Here is an 18,212-nt window from a genome sequence, read left to right on the forward strand (position 1 = left end):
AGGAGAGGAGAGGAGAGGAGAGGAGAGGAGAGGAGAGGAGAGGAGAGGAGAGGAGAGGAGGGGAGAAAGTTAGATAGGCTGGGAATTCAGACCACATCGTGCTTTATGCTCCAGTGTGAGCAGTGACCCAGTATTTTTAAATAAATAGCAGAACAGAACAGAAGAAGTGGGAAAGTCGTAGGGATGTACTGCATTAAGCATTCTAAAGTGTTAGGGTTAAGACGAACAGGAGGCATTGGTTTTATAAGGGGAAAAGTGATGAGCAGGAAAATTAGCATTTATCTTTCCAAATCATGTTATTTATAAGAATTTTCAAAAATGGAGCTAATCTTTCAATCTTCTCCTCAGCTCAGCAGAAGAACTATGCAGGGAGATATTGCAGACACAAATTTCAACCCACAGCTGGGTGAAAAGTATTAAATTTATAAATTTCTGAGTGATATAAATTTTAAAAAGCATTGAAAGTATTAGTAGTACTTAAAGACCTGGACCCTAAACATGGGTAATTCAGAACTGACTAAATGGAACTGTGCCATATTAACAACAACAAAAAAATCTGATTGTGTTGAGAAGAATTACGATAAATTTCAGCTTAACAGTTAATAAATTTTTGGAAATATTTGAAAACATAGACTAAGACTGGAAGTGTTTTCCTTCAGAGTGTTGCTATCACAACACTCTAATACAGGCATATATACAATGAATATAGGCTTGGTGGGTAGATCATTCTAACTTTTGTTTTAACATAATCATATTTCTATAGCTCTTTAGCAGATGTCTGTGCACTTATTTTCTACCAACTCTTGGTTTCCATAGCTTCTATTGGATCAAAGCTATTCTGGCAATGACAAAACCAGATCTAATATATCTCCCACCCTCTTCTAAACATCAGTGACTATTCTTTTAAAGGAGAACTAATTTCCAACACAAAGCTATTGCATGAGAAACCTCATGGAAAAAAAAAAAAAAAAAAAGTAATTTAAAACTTGTGTGCTAATATCATGCATATAATGAGGACAGAGAAATTATGAGCCATTAATCCAGGAAGCAGCAGGGATGAAAGGATAGCTTTAGGGGTTGTGAACTATATAAGAGCTAGCAAAAACTCCAAATACAATACCAATCTTTATTCAGAGAGAAAAAATAAAAGACCATAAAAGTAGCCACAATAAAATCACTTTACTGTCAAGTGAATTAACAACTTTAAAACAGGATGTTAAATCATATCTGCTACATAGCCTGTTTCTTTAAAGTAACCAGATAATGGAATTTTCTTTGAGACTATGTGACTGGAAGCTGTTACAGACTGAACATCCATTAAAAATGACTGAAATTCAGACATTTAAATACTTCATATATCTAAAATAGAGCAGCTTCCCCGAGAGGAATTTAAGGCTGAACATAAGGATTTGAGATGCACCACATTTCATCTGCTAATCAAGCCCTGCAGTGACCTTCTACTCCAAAAACTCATAGTATGCTTTCATTACCTTAGAGGCAATAATTCCCCACTGTTATCATCAATAGTGGAAGTAGGTATAAAAATGCCTTGGTTACTAACACAAAGTCTATCTCCAAAATCTGACATAAAGATTTATTTTATCAGTGGATTTCCTCTATGGATCCCTAAGCTATTTCATTAGCCACTGTAGGGCTCAGCTATGCTCTGAATTTCTGGTGAATGCTGATATTGACATTGACCTTTTCAGCACATCAGTGAACTAGAAATGCAGTGATTTTGCTTTTGCCTTTGGGGACATTTACTGGGACTTCCAGAGGTGAAGATCTGCTAAGAAAAGATGCTGAAACATCATTTTCCAGTATCTTTTTCCCATTCTTTCATCTCTGCCTGACAGATAAGTTGGGATCACCAGATAGGAAGGCAAGAACAAGGTGAAAGGGGATGAAGCTACTAAGTTGCTTTTGGGCCCTGTCTGATTCCTATCAAGAGTCTCTCTTCCAATACCATTCTCCCTTATAAGCAGAAGCATCACTGCTTAAAAAGTAGCCCTGAGGCTGCCAATCCCTACCCCAGCAAGGCTGGGCTCCATAGCCCTAGCCGAATGGTTCCATGGGGACCCCCTGCCATTTCTTGGGCAGATGGTACCCAGATACTCCCTTCTCATTTTTTTTTACCACAAAATTGCCTGTTGAGGCATTTTCAAACCATTTCAGCTACAGACAAGGGGCATTTTGGGAATCCCTAAGGTTGCAGGAGCTGAGTCAGTGTTTCACAAAATCACAGGATTGTAGAAATGGGAAGAAAACTCTGGAGATCACCAAGCCCAGCCCCCCTGCTAGAGCAGGTTTGCAGGATTAGATGAGAAGCAAAGAAAAGCCACTGCAAAGGAGAGCTCTGGATGGCATTGAGAACAGTGGTTTGACACCCTCACCCCTTCCACACATATGTACACACTCACAGCAATCCAAACGAAAAGCAGTTCCTACAGAACAGCACCATCTGGGGAAGAATAACACCCAGACAGCACCAGCAAAATGAAAAGTTTTCAATGTTTCATTGCATTTTCTACTCAGAAAGGAATGAGAAAACAGGTCGTAGTTTCTACGGAGCCATGCAGAAAACAGAAGGAAAACTGAAGGCATGCTCAGAAGCATCTCTGGCCACAAATGCTTCCCACTGCCAAAGGATAAGCTTGGACACCTCAGCACACAGCAGGAGGCGTGGCTTAACAACATCTGTCCATGCCAATTAGTAACTAAGGTTATTGGTTTTCGAAGTGAGTTGGCAGATCTGCTGAAGGGACAGGAGCCAACAGTCTTACCCCAGAAAGTCTCACACATGCAGAGCAGAGAGGACAGCCTGACCCCAGAACTCAGTCATGGAAGGCAGCCCACCAGCAGCCTTCTTGTCCTAAGTTTGGATGCTGGGAGAAGGATAGATTTTTGCAATTTATCCATTGCATGTAAGCTTCATCTGAAATCAGACAATGGAGACCATGGTCAAGTGTCCCTAGTGAGCTGCTGGCAATTAGTAGAGCGTGCTACCTGATCAGAACGTGCATGTGACTCAGTACATCAAGCAACCACATGACCATGCATGTCTGCCAACTGAAGAGATTTAAAGTGCAACTTCACACTCATTTCAACTTTGGGGTGATTTGGTCTGCAATCCAAGAATCCAAGGACAGAGGATGCAACCAACAGCTCTAAGTTTTATTCCAAACTCTGACTACATGTAGGGGTTATGCAATTCATCTGATTTTTTCACCTCTGAAATGGAAGGATGATACTTTTCAGTCACATAGACTGTCTTCATGCTTGTGATGCATGAAAAAGATAGAGATTTTCCAAATACTCAGTTGGCAGTGAAACAAACTGAAAGGAAAGCAAGAGTGATTGAGACCCAAATTAAAAGGTTCTGCAGTAGAAAATAGGAGCTAAGAAGATATTCCTGTATTTAGCAAAGAATACACTAAGGCAGATAGTTGTCCATCCCAACATTATTTTTATATAGAAAAAAAAAAAAGAATAGAATATAACTTCGTGTAGGAAGGAAGATAAAGGGATCATAAACAATATAACATGGGGAAATGCCTAATTAACTAATTATACAGCCCAAACTGTATAACAGCCATTTTTAAATAGTCTGTAGATTGTACCTCATTGGCTGAGTTTTTATCTGCTAGTTACCACCTTCAGCTAAATGAACATGAGCGAGAGATGAAGTGCATCCTCACAAAGGAGCTGCTGTGCAGATAGATGCTTGGAGTGAGCTGTGTGTACTCAGCTGAGATCAGTCAGGACTTTTTTTAGTACTACCTCTGAGAAATGTGAGGTGATTCATTTGCTAATGTTTATTTGTTGAGTTGAAAACACAGAGAGATAGATAAGTGCTAAATATTTATCATCTTAATTCCGGGGCATGCCAGGGTATGAAAATAAATGCTGGCTAGCAATAGTAAGGAGAGGCTTGTTATGCCAAGAGAAGTCAGCAATCTATATAAACCATACCTCCTAATGCTATAAAGCAGTAACAATCTGAATCTGACAGGAAGGGAGTTTGGATCTCTCTGTTATTCTTCTGTCCTTTTTAGGCACTTGCTTAGTGATCATAGTAGGCAGAACGGTGTTGTTCCAAAAGAAAAGACAATTAAAGGCTCAATTCTTCAAAGGCATCACCTAGATGTTCTCACAGGGCAGCCTGTGACAGGCAAAAGCCTTTATTCACATTTCAATGTGGAAATCATGAGTTGATACACTGCGTATAGAAGATGATCTGGCTCTTGCTGACAATGAGCAGAGCTTCTTTCAGTGTCGAGCTGTGTTGGGTGCAAGTCATGGGACTGGATGTAAAAGTGGGAGGGCTCTGTTATGAATTCACCTACTTCAGCCAAATAAGAGCCAACAGGCAAGTTTATCATGGCTCAGTGGCACTAGTAAAATCTTTGACACCTTTCCCCACCCCTTGCACCTCAACATCCCAACAAATACCAAGAAATAATGGACAACTTCTACTCTTACATTAATGCACAGCTATTTGAGGGCAGAAGACAGCAAGAAGGTGGCAACTTGCCAGCATTATGTCATGCAATGGTGACCAGTTTTATGTTTGTAGTGTAAGCTCAGTTTCCAGATACAGTGTAAGTGTTGTTGGGAATGCCAAGACTCCCCTCTCCCCACTAATGAGAACCACCTGCGATAAAAGAAAACCAGTCTCTCCTGAGTGCTGAAGGGTGTTGTTTTTAAGAGCACATCTCTTAGTTTACACCCCTTGTTGTCTTTAAAATGTGTTGGCATGTCTCTTATTTGCATTCCTTTTGCAGTGAAGGGGAAGATCAAGCCATCAGTCACCAGTAGCACAACTCCAGCATCAGGCATGTACAATGCACAGGACACGTACAGCCCAGCACAGCTCACAGTGTGGCCACCCCCAGCCCTGTGCCATCATGGTGGTGGCTTTGCCCCACTGAGTGGCCTGGCCTGGCCCCCAGGCACACACACATCTCTCAGCAACAACCATCAGCACACTATTAACGTTACCTGAGCTGAAACTAGGGCATGCGGAGGGTGCAGTGCAGTGCCAACTCAAGTTCTGGCAAAAAAAATTTTAAGCATTTTGGCTAAACGTAGTCCTGAGAATAGTGAAAAATACAGTCTTGCTTTCTGTTTGGATAAATGAATTTGAGAACAGGTTTCAAAATTGCTGAAAAGAATAATCAATTTTAGAATATATTTGCAACTCCATTTTCATTCAAAACGAATACATTTTTCAAATGGAATGTATAGAGTTGCAATCAGACATTTAGCTCAAAAATCTTACCAGACTTCTAACAGAGAAGTCCGCTTCACAATCATACCTCAGTCATGTCATTGCCTTTGGCAGAAAACATGTTTGTGAACAACTATTGTCAAAGATGAAGCACAAGAAGAGTAAAATTTCATTGAAAATATCTGATGAGCACCTTGAGTACTTGCTAAGAATTGCAGTCAATGCCATCAAATCAGACTGATGAGTTAGTTTCACAAAACCAAGCCACATATCTCACTGGTCAGTGGCAAAAACAACAGTGGGTCACCTCTGCTGGTGCAGGTTTTGACAAGTGTGGCACGCAGGCTCCAGGTCATCACTGGTGAAAATGCACAGCTAATGGTGTTAATTATATTAAAAAATAGTGCTTTGTAGCTGAAAATTTATTCCATCGAGCAGAGTTACTGCTCATCTGCTGTAGTTTCCATGGAAATTAATTAGGTATTACTTTCAGAGTGACCTACACATTTGCAGCCCAAAACAACTCCTCTTCACTCAGTGTGGCTCAGGCAAGCCAAAAAGTTGAACATGCGTGAGTAATATGATCAAAGTCATGCCTGCTTCTACTGAGACTGCCTTTGGCATTTGGTAGGGGGTGAGAGTTATGAAGGACACCAATGGCTATGGGGATGGAGAGTCACTGTACTGACTGACAGATACATTTCTGCAGTCTACCTACCAGTTCAGCTATTGCTTTTTTCTATAGAATTTCAAACATCCTGTAAATTCTGGCACAAACAGGAATTTGTTGATTTTAAGGAATAGCAGTATGCAGTGAATAGAGACAGCTTTTAATAACCAAGTGAAAACCAGCAAGGGCTACAGATTCTCACTAATATAACTGTTAAGCCTACACTCACTTCCCCATTGTCACTACTGGACTTTCACCAAAACCTAAGCTAACCATTTTAAATCAATACTGATACAACTCTGCTGTAAAGTGATTGCAGAGTAGATATTTATTGCATGCCAGCTGATAAGTGAATTCCCAAGGAATCCCTCCAAATGAGCACTGGAAGAGGTGGATTCATTTTGGATGAACCTCTGAATGCCCACATAATAGACACAAAGCTGGAAATCTCACAGGAGTGAGCAGATTTGCAACATCTCCAAGCTTTTCCTGCTACAACTGACTGGGAACTCCACCAGTGCTTCTCCAATTGCATTTGGTTATTCCAGACAGCGCTAACAGGTTGGTTAACAGCGCAGTACTCAGAATATGAAGTATTAAATTAACCTTCTGCAGTCTTACAGAAAGTTCAATTTTAAATTAAATTCTGGGCCAGGTTCACTCAATAGGACTATTCCTTTGCCAGTCATCTTGAGCAGTTCTTGATATAAACCACACCAGCTTGCTCCAGGGAAGTAAGACGCCAAATGGGAACAAAAGAATATAGAAGGCTTGTTAAGCACCAGTACATCTCCCTCTTAGGAATGAGAAATAAACTTAATGGAAAAGTTCAGAAGGCTTCTTATGATTTTTTTTATTATTCCTTGGTTCACTTTTTTCAACTCTTATTTTCAACCCTCTCTGCCATACTGCCATGAATGCATTTAACAGCTCGCCAGCCCCAGCTACAGGTGTTTTATGTGATGTAGGATGACCACGTTAATCTTTCTATTCAGAGCAGCCTTTTGTTACCATCTGTCAATAAAATTGAAGTTTCCTCACCGAGTTCATTCAATTTCACTTGCAATTTATTTACCCTCCTTGTTTATTGAGGCAGGAGCTAGAGAAACCATTCTGAGTTCAAACCCTCACAGAGAATTTGCACAATCCATGAGCAAAGGGATAAAAATCTTACAACTTCTGGTGAGAAGAGACTAAGAATAATATTTAACTTGATAAGATATACAGTAGAACCTACGTATAAGACAGGTTTTACAAATTGAAATCGTCAAGAAATGTCAGAGCTCTCCAAAGATTCCTTGCTCTTGTTTTGAGATGTTCCCTCCCTTCATCTTAATCCCACTGCATTGCTCTACTTTGTTGAACTGAACAGTACTGACTGTCTACTCATTTCTAACTGCCGTGGCTTTCAGAAACAAAGTATGTGCTGTCATGCTGCCTGTGAACAAGGGCTCTTATATCTGACCTTTTCCTAATAAAATCTGGTCAGCTTCAATTAGATCTGACAAAAAAAGTAACGATCTTCTCAAAAACATGAAAATCTGAGGGTTTAAAAAAAAAAAAAAAAAAAAAAAGAGAGAGAGAAGAGATGGTACAAATGCCTCTCATAAAAATATCCATCTCACAAAATTAAACACTTGTGTGAAAGATTGTCTTTGGACACCAGATATAAAATATTAGGTAGTTAATAAAAAACGAATGTTCTGCTGATAGGAAAGTGTTCATTCTACAGTACTGAAATGTTTCCTAGCATAATATTGAGAAGTTCACTTTGTGTGGTGTACAAAGTTGTGGGTCAAAACATCCACTGTAGAATCATGCAATTCAGAACAGCATTCACAGTGGGCTATTTATCTCTTAGTTTAGAAAGCAATTAGAATAATAGCAAGGATGGTTGCTGTCTTTGGTCAACAGGAGCCTGAACTTGCATTTCTAAGCTGTTAACAGAATCATTTACTTCCTTTGTAAAATAATTTTTAAAATAAAGATAAGGAAGCTGAAGACAAAACAGTAAGAAAGGACATAAACTAAAGTCTTCTATCTAAGTAGTATTAATAGTCTCCTAATCTATGATGTACTGTACAGCTAATATGAAGCTCAGCTGCAAAGGAATAATACAACATTGCATCAATCACCTAAACTGTGTAAGAGGGAAATCCTGGCTCTCAAAGCCAAACCAGCCATAGTGACAGAAGTAGGGGCCAGTATGGCATGGTTCAGAGCCATATGAAAGAATGAATTGTGCTTTTACTGATAGAGGAAAATGGAAACAGAGTAAGGGCATAGCTATATCTTTGCACGGCAAGCATCCAGAGGTCTCTGTCCTGACAGCAAGTGTCGTAGTGCCATGGTGGTAAGTGGCTAAGAAATCAGGCAGAAGGCACAAAAGCCATGCCAGTCAAGGGGCAGCTCAATATAGGACACACAAATGAACTTCAAACACTCTATCTTACCAATCTCTGCCTCATGACCAGTCAGAGAACAACTCCAAGACAGAAATTCATATGGGGATACAAATACTCTGCCACTCCCAGGCATCCTCGAGGCAGGTGACAAAGATGGTCTGCAGCAAGGGCTGCTACTGGGAGCAACTCATGGGAAATGCTGTTGCCCACCTCTCAGTTCCAACTGCACTGCAAATGCAGAAAGAGATCAGTGCCTTACCCTGCAGTGATACAGACACTGCCAACAAGGGAATCGACCAGCATTATCATGCTATTTTGGCAATATCTTCTAATCCCACTGAGATTTTATTGGCACTCCTATCCTTTCAGAAGGATAGAATTTCAGAAAGACGATTACAGCTGGGTATCTGACCCCTATCTGACAGCTCCAGGAACATTCTAAGACTGTGCTTAGACCCTATACTCTGAATATCCAGGGCCTTTGGGCTACATATTCCAAATGCTCTTTGTAGGTTCAGGTGGAAAATTTTTGACTGGACTTATCTCAGATGAATCTAAAGAAAACCTGGATATTCTGAATCCGCATCTGTAGGAATACTCCTCCCCCATCAAGTAACAAGTTTGTTACCAATCACTGTAAGAACTATTTAAAAATCCTGTTCTTGAAGAGATTTATAGGCACCTTTCAGAAGAAAATTTCCAGTTTAAGACAGCCTGAGATTTGCCTTCCCCATTCAGATTGCAATGAAGCAAACAGATGGTAATTCCAGATTCACTTACAGATTTCACAGAAGCTGTGAAATGATGTACCCCTGTCAAGAGGCTGGCACTCCCTGGACTCCCAGATTTGCTTCAATTCATAAGAGTGATCTTTTTCCTATAGATTAAGCCTTTTTTGTTTAAACTATTTTGAACATTACTTGCCTGAAAACTACAAGCAATGTAAGATCTACATGTAAGACCAATGCAAGATGTGAATCTCTAAGACAACACGTAAGTTTTTGTTTAAATCTGATTGTGGGATTTTTAAACAAATAAGCATGTAAGCAAAGTTTTGGACAGGAATAACTTTACTAACTCAAGATAAACTTCATACCACTGCACTGATCCTATTTCTTCATGTTGGCAAGACTTTCTCATTGCCCTGATTACATCCTTTTGCCAAGACAAGCTGCAACAGGAAGAAAAGAGGCAGCAATCTGAAAAATGATACACATTATTGTGTATTTTTTCAGGCTATGACACTGTGTACATAATTTCTAAAGTCATTTTAGCTAATTGACTTGTTTTTATTAAATCAGGTGAAAAGAATTTCATGGCAGAAGTATGATATTTTGAGAATTTTGCTTTAAGTGTGTACTTCTCACGACTGTTTTCCCATCTCTGTAAATCACCAATTCTGTGATAAACATATCAGCAAGTCAACATGGGGGGGTAACTATTTTAAATGAAGGTGTGAAAGAAGTGTGCTTGTTTAATTTTTCAGAGATCAGGTAGTATTTAACCAGTGCAAACTTATGCAACTAAGTAACTCCTATCTGAAGAGCAGATTTGGCTTATTAAGACCAGTCCCCCTGTTCAACTTATATGACCACTTTCCTGGGCAGTCAGAGCACTGCTTTGAATGATTGCTCCTCACATCTCCACCATGGGCTGGTCTGCAGAAGAAAAGCTGTGAAGACTAGAGAAAGCTTCATGCAAGCTCTTCACTAGCGTACCTGACACATAAAGCTGCACTTCAGTTTTTCAGTGCCCTACATATTTTCCAATGTGTGCATCCCAGAGCACGCTGCACGGCATTTAAATGTGTGTCCACGCCATTTCTATACGCCCACTGCAGAACCAGAAAACCACAACAGAAGATCTGAAACTTTGTAGAAGATCAATGTCTCCATGTTTGGTAGCAGCAATACAACAAATACAAAGTTATGTCTGTGTTATCATCATATCCTATTGCGGAGTGGTGTAGAATCTCATAAGGTTCCAGGGCATAAAGTTCACCAAATCAGAACAGAGAGAATATATTTCCCTGGGTTTATTTCAGACCATTCCTTTCAACCAAATTAATTTCCTCTGGCAACGCTATTCAATCACTTCTTACAATCACAGTTACTGAGTTTTGAGTTGAAGCGTTCTTAAAAAGAAGGAGCTGCTCAAGCACAATTCGAACCTAAGCTGACAAATATTAACTTGAGAATTTTCCAGCCTGTCTGGAGCTGTCTAACTTTATCTAGTCTGAAATCAATCAGTGAAGTGGCAAGCTGAGTGATTATTTAGAGACAACACATCTTTATGTGAACCTGAAACAACTTGCAGATTTCTTGAGAACTTGAGAAATACCAATGTTAGCCTTATGCTCTGCAGAGAGGAGAAATATCCATGTCCCCTTGCATCTTAGGAGAGCCTGAGGGTCAAGCCCTCAAAACTTTCCAGAAAAATAATAGCCCTTCTTCCTTATGTTTCCCTATTTTGTTCATGGATTAAGTTCCATCTCTAATGGCTCTAAAGTTACCAAATGCAAATACATGTACCTTTTCTACATTTCTGAATAAAGTGAGTTTTTTTGCTGCTAAATAGAGTTCACACAACTGCGTAAATATGAGAACAGTCTTTACTTCTCCTTTTGCAAAAAGACATTAAATAAAATATTCTGCGTGAGAACATTAGACAGAAACACTGAAAATCAAATTATTTTCCCAACATATACTTTACCCATTCAAGACATCTGCTAGTATTAATGGGATCTCTGCATATTTAGCTCTGTTTCAAACCAAGACGGCACATAAAATAACAAGACTTTGTTTTTTTTTCTGGGATAAGAAACTCTAACATATTTTTTCTGTACCATACCAGTGCACGTTACTCTCATTTCCTTCTTCTCTAGCTGCTGCTTATATGCCAGTCCTACTCCAGTCATTAAAAGCAACTTTTCCTTATCCTCAAATTTTCACATTCAAGCAATCTGAATACCTGCCTCGATGCTCATCAAACAGCTCTCCCTAAAAGCAGATTAAAGAAAATTCACAGAAGAACTGTGACTGAAGAAAGAAGAAAATAATTACTGCACCTTCTGTTGAAGATGCTATCAATGTTTGTATCTTCAGATACGATTTCCTATGTAATTTAGAAGATAGCTCTTCACATCATACGTAAAAAACAGAGTTCAGAAAAGAACAATTTCAACAGAAAGTCTGCAAACAGATTACACAATTCTTGCTTAAACAAAGCCTATCAAGAACAGAAGTTCCAAAGCCCAACAACAGGATTTTTTTAATCCAAACTCTGAAGGTGCTTTGTTTTTCTTCAGCAAGATAAAGAGAATTTGCTTTCAATCATATTTTTAATTTCAAAAATAAGTGACTGAGCTGAATTGGTATTTGCACACTAAATGAAATTTAATCATAAATGGTAGCATTACACTATTAACAAAAAAGAAATTAACACGGAAACTAAATGGAAACTAAATAAATTGAAAATTCAAGTTGATACAAGTTAGTAATAAATATATTAAAATGAAGAAAGAGACTTTTACAACTGATGCGTCTCAAGAGCGCTTTTTGTATTCTAACAGAAATGTTGCGAAACATACTTCCTTTCCATGAGATTTTTTTTCCTGTTTGTAACATCGTGAGATGATATCCTCATACCTAAATAGATGAAACGTTTTGTTTCTTTTATGAATACACGGCGAAAGCAATACAAAAGTTTTAGGGAAGTTGTGAGTACTTCAGCAATTCAGAACTAGAAATCACTCATTTTCCCACATTGACCTCTAGGTGGCACAAGAGAACCTAAACTCAATAAACCTTTTTCTGATTTTCCTGGTAATCCTCTGCTCTCCAAAAATCAGCTTCCTCAAATCAGCAGTTCCAACATCACAGAACACACAACTATTAATGTGTACCAAACAACATATCAAAATAAGTATTAAAGTACCAACTACAGTGGCTAAGCAGCCATTGTTTTTTACAGCTTTTAATGAGGTGCTTTGAGATACCATAAATTAATAGATTCACAGTACATCTGATGTCCCTTCCCATTCAACTTACAATACTTACAGGGAACAATGAACTTACTAGAAGAAAAAAATAAGTTTTACAACAAGTTTAAGGCAAGGAATGGCACTAAATGGCACACAATGGCACTAGAAAATATACCCTGAAAACAGTTTGCAACCACAGTGCAGAAGAAAAGATAGGCATAAAATACATTTTACTTCATCTTCTTTTAGAATGCAGTATAAAGTCATATCAAAACATTAAAGGGTTAGCACAGCCAGTATTTACTGCAGCAGTAACATAAAAATGATGTGGCTGTTGATATGAACATAAGATTGGCACGTTCTGTGTGACCACAGGAAAATTTTATATTCCCAGCCTAGTATTATGCACAGCAGATGATGTACCACAACTGCCCTGAGTCTCTGCACACAAGGATGGCAGATTACTTGTGCATTTTGCCTCATTAAGACACTACTTCATTACACCTCTGAATATTTCTTTCCCTCAAATAAAAATGCGCATGTATTCAACTCCTTTGCATCAGTGCTGCCGCTGGTTTCCTTTATCTCCTGTATTAGCCAAATCCTTTTCACTCATATCTGAGAATCACTCTGATAAAAACAAAACTCATCCTCCCCTACTAGGAAGCCCCAGCTCTCTCTACCCAATTTCCCAGACAGGGCTGTCACTGCTCTACTATCCAAAACCATTCAGCCCATTGTGCTTCCACTCTTCAAAGAGCAAACAAGACTTTTTCCAAACTTATGCATTGAATCTGTCAAAGCAAAGGCCATATGCTTCAGCATGTGATAACAGAGCATTGCATCAGATGGCCACAAGAAAGGAATTTCTTTTACCTGGCATAGAAGTCTTTCGGTGGAACAACCTCCTGGAAGAACTGCAGCTGGTACAGATAAAGTCCAATCAAGTGCCCTGCACTGAATATAGCCATTAATACACACAGGCAGCTGAATATCAGCGGATCAAATGCTTGGCAACAGGACCACCATGTGCACAGGCCCAAAAATACAAAGAAATATACAGCTGAGGTCAAGGATGGCACCATCATACCTGCGAAAACAAAAACGAGGAGGGTTGAAAAAATGTGGGAAAAAACACCATTTAGTTAAATCTAATGTCTGACAAATGTATTTAATAACTTAATCTAACTATCTTTATGCTAACTATTACAGTTAGCTCTTAAGTCTGTTATTTAGGGTAGTATGGTTAGGTTGTGGTTGGAGTTGATGATTTTTCAGGTCTTTTCCAACTCAGCAATTCTATGATTCTATGATTCTATCTGTTGGGAGAGTAGAGGAAAAGGATTTCGGTGTTTCTTGCTCAATTCTGTACTTTTTCTGTACCTTAGCACTTGGGACGCAACCACTTCTCAGAAATCTTCTCTTACATTTGTAAAAATATTTCACAAAGCATGGAGAAAACCAGAAATGCAGCTGCAAGACTAGTCAATAGATGCACTGCCATATTAAATTTCAAAATGAGTTTTAAGTACAAGATGCTAAAATGACACGATGAATGAACAGTGAAAAGCCTTGTCATGTAAAACTTCAGATATTTTGCGTCAGTAAAAATGAAAAAAAACACCATGATGCATATACTGATGCATATACATCTGCACCTTTCACAGAACAGAGTTCTTGCAAAGCATAATGGGACAGAGAGGGGCTCAGAAGACAAGGGGCTTCACTCTGGATTTTAGTGGCAGAGATTCTCAAAAGCTGGAGTGGCCACATCCACGTGATGCTAGGCAACATATATATACCACAAGGACCCTCAGCTATGGAAATGTTGCCTGAGTTTCATTATCACATCCTTTTCCATCATAGAATGCTTGTCTCTGCTCCAGTGCTGGCTTCTCCATAGGTTTACAGATTTAAACACGTGGCAGGACCACAGGGATCATTTATTCTGATTGCCTTTGTAATGAAGGATATAAAACTTCACCCAGTAATTTCTGCCTTGAGCCTCTGACTACTTATTTTCTTCCTTCAAAGAGATACTCTGTCTTCATTTAATCACTTTAGGAGAAGGAGAATATGCTATATCCATGAATAAGTTGTTTATATGGCCAATTACACAGGCAGTGAAAAACTCAAAATTTATTTCTGGTCTCAAATTGCCCAAGTTTACCACTTAGCTGTTGGATCACATTATAAGTTCTGTTGGATGAGACGTCTGCTACAAAAATGTAGGCCCTTTGTAACTTTGTCAGTACTTTCAGACTGCAATCAAATCATCATTCATCTTTTTTTTCTTTTTCCTGGCACATTGACTAAGGAAGTATTTAACTAATTAAACGTGAGGTCTCTCTCAGGAATATCTCTGGAATACAGGCTTCCAAGACCTCAGGCCCTTTTTTTTTTTTTTTTTTTTTTTTTTTTGTAACTCTCTTCTGAACACCTCCCAGTCCTCAGTGTATTTTGGAATTACACAGACAAGCTGCCCAGTGCCACTGAAGAAAATGTCTCCTACCACTGCCATTCTTCAGTTTTGTCTGCCAAAGGTCGTTTTCTTTTTGTTTGTTAGTGTTATATTCATGCAAATTCAGAAAGAGACTGAAATCATTTGCCGGTATCTATCGATCACTTTTATTTCATAGCACTCTCTTCCCTGATGTCAGTCTCCATGCTGATCCACATTGCCTATTTTTTTTCCTTTTTAGATTTATTACTTTGATTTTGCTTATGTGTAAGACTGCTAGATGAGATTACCTTACTGAAAAAGCCTACCTTATCAAGAGTCACAACGCGCTTTTCCGTGTCATCCAATACCAATACCAAACTTTTTCTTATACTTTCTATTCCTTATATTCTTGTACACGTCTATGTTAGGTATTTACTTATATCTCAGATGTGAGAACTCCATTCAAACATCTGAATAGGCTTATAAATACTAATTTAGAACTGCAGGAACCAATTTTAAATTCATGTGTTACAATCTTCAGTAATTTTGTGTACTTCCATTCCCTCAGTAGCTGATTATGTATTACTAAATCAGATGTCACATAAAATGTTAGATATATTAAAAAAAACTACTTCTGTCAGCCAGCATTGAAGTCACATCAAAAGTCATTGTGAAGTCGGTTTATCTCTTCTGTTATACACTGCGTATATATATATATATATATAATATATATATACTATTTTTTTTTAAAGCAATGTGAACTCAGTTCATTTTTATACTTGGAATAGACAGTACCAAATCTATAAATTTATGTCAGTCACTTGTATTATGCAACTGTTCACCATTTGGCTACAATAAAAACTGTAAAAGTCATATACAGAATGATAGGACAGCACAGTAGTACTAAAAAATTAAGCAATTCAGTATATTCCAATGCTTGCCAAAAAGTTAATTTAAATAAAATCAGCAGCAGTTTCTTTTCCCTTCAAAATTTCCATTGTTATTCCCGCAGGCACTGAAGTGCTGAAAACTCATTTCTTAAATGCATAATGCAATGGGCTCTGGAGGAAATTTTTCAAAAGCACCAACCTGCTGAACCAAGTAAAATTGTAACAACAACTTTTCCAGTGGTGATTATCATGTTGCCAATAAACTCTCTCAGTTTGGATGCTAGGGAGGCAATTCTACGCAGCAGTTTTAATTTCATTGTTTCCTCAAATTCTGCTTCACCACAGTCTTCATCATCCAGGTCTTCTTCATACATCAAAGCATCGTCTGGCTCTAACTTTTCTCTTACAGCCTGAAGGAGGAGGATCCAAAAAGAGAAAATGCAAAAGAGAGAAAGAGATTTTGAAATTTTGAAAACACAGATACAATATTTAACAATGAAGCCTTCTTATAATCTTCAACTAGGAAGTTCTCCAAGAACAGGAGAATTACAAAAGTAGTACTAAAGCTAGAGTTGCGCATTAATGGCTCTCAAGAGGAAAGGACATTAGGAGTTGTTGCTGAGAAAGACTTCAGTTCTTCTAACATACATATAGTAAGCCACAAATTCTATACAAAATTTTATTTGGTTGGCAGAACATCCTTTCCATCCTGTGATACATAATCTCAAATTCCTCTCTGGCTTAAGAGCTTTGCGTGTAAGCTGCATACAATAACCAAAAATACCTTCCCGATTGAAGATCCTCAGCTAAATCCACTTTTTAACCTTTCCTCAGTGATCTGAGGCAGAGCAATAAGGGCTGAGATAAATGGACAGATAGTTCATGAGGAAGGGCAGGTTGAGAGAGAAAAACTACACCCAGCAGAGACTCAGGGAAAGAATCAGAAATGAGGAGGTTGGCAGTCTATGAAACAACAGGAGAAAACGTCAGTGAGAGAGAAGTACCAAAAGCTTAAGTAATCTGCAAAAATTTAGAAAATGAGACCAGGGGCTTAGAATTGCACAATGCCAAAAAGGAAAGGGAAAAAGGAGAAGGTCCTTCATACTTAACAGTTTGATAGGGTTTGGCAGTGGACTTCTCCATCAAGCCTCCATCGTATCTTGGAGACCAGAAGACACTCAGAGCTCTTGAATGATGCAGAATAAATCATTGACCCACTATGAGAATCACCAGAATAACCAGGAGGCCCACCCAGAGAAACCATTTACGGAAAAGTTAGTCATTCACAGACACGAAGGGGCATACATATACATATTAGAATGTAGTAGTTTAGAGCCAGATTCTCACTCTGTGTCTTTGGCACTAGTCTGGATTTACATTAGCTAATGTTCTGGCCAAGCAGTATCTCTGTGTAAAAGTGAGAAAGAGAGACTACTGATATTTTTTCATTAGAATGTCAATTTTATATTTGTTAGTGACTTCTGGCAGCAAAAAAATCCACGTTGACAGATAAGATTGCAGCAGGAATGGCCTGCTTAACACATCCAAATTCTCCAGTACCATTTTGTTATATAGGCTCTCAAAGGGAAAAAAAATTCTTATGGGCTCCCTTGTTTCGCCTCTAAGCTCGGTGCGTACTTTCTCCTCCCGCTTTGGAGCATTAACAATGTTGTGATTGCCCAGAAAAAGCTTGCTCATTCTCAAGAGTATCTGTTTTACAGATGATTAAATATGTATTAAATACAACAGGGCTGACAGAGGAAATGTACCTTTCTCTTGGACATACCCAGCTATTTCACTAACTATATCCATTATAAATGGAGTAAGGTAACATCGTAATCCCTTTGTTATTGTCCCAGAGCCCTCCACATACAAATTATTAGCTTCTGATGCAGAACAATGGAGAGGAGCTGGCAGTGCAAACAGACAGTTGTCACCATTTGGGCCATTCAGCACAAATAAGTTTTAAATCTGTTCATTGTTTCAGTTCATATTTGAACTCCTATTGCAACATGAGCTAAGTATTCAGAAACAGTGCAGATGGTAGTTTGAATAATACATTATGCTCTTACTTCTAGCAAAACTGTTTTAGTGAGCAAGCCATACAAAGGGCAAAAGTAATGATCACTTCTGCTTGGGCTATTTTTACCAGATGAACCTGCTCCTCATCTAGTTCTCTAGGCTTGGTCTTACTCTACCTGCACTGGCTCTGGCATTCTGTTCCTTCAGTTTAACATGACCAGTGAACAGTGAGACCTTCAACAATATTTACACTTCAAACCAAAGAGAGTTTAGAAAATACGAAATGGCACTCCTAACATACACAGGCCTGCGGACCTTTCTGAAGGAGAGTGTTGTTTCCTCAGCTACTGTTTTCAAATTCTTTAAGACAGTAGGCATTAAAATATGGAATTAAAAAATGTGAAAGGAATCATTTCAAAATAAATAAGATATTCCAAGGGAGACTATGAGGAGAAATATCTGTATGATTATCATGAACCTATATTGCGAGTCATACATTTACTATAGCTTAAGTGAGTTGGCACTTAACTGTACACATGTAAAAATGAGAAAAGAAAATAAAAATATTTT

At 38.5% G+C, this 18,212-nt stretch overlaps 1 protein-coding gene across 1 annotated transcript in view; it reads right to left on the bottom strand.

Annotated features, from left to right (window-relative positions):
- Positions 1-18,212, bottom strand: part of PIEZO2 (piezo type mechanosensitive ion channel component 2) — a 236,754-nt gene that overhangs the window by 102,776 nt on the left and 115,766 nt on the right. The window contains exons 6-7 of the mRNA XM_042839118.1: positions 15,820-16,030; positions 13,164-13,377 (exon numbers count right to left, since the gene is read on the bottom strand). Of these exons, the coding sequence (XP_042695052.1) occupies positions 13,164-13,377; positions 15,820-16,030 (425 nt within the window). The remainder of the gene's footprint in view (positions 1-13,163; positions 13,378-15,819; positions 16,031-18,212) is intronic.

Source organism: Centrocercus urophasianus, unplaced genomic scaffold (genome assembly GCF_019232065.1).
Source record: "Centrocercus urophasianus isolate 14NV4802_14NV808 unplaced genomic scaffold, USGS_Curo_1.0 seq_11, whole genome shotgun sequence".
Taxonomy (NCBI): Eukaryota; Metazoa; Chordata; class Aves; order Galliformes; family Phasianidae; genus Centrocercus; species Centrocercus urophasianus.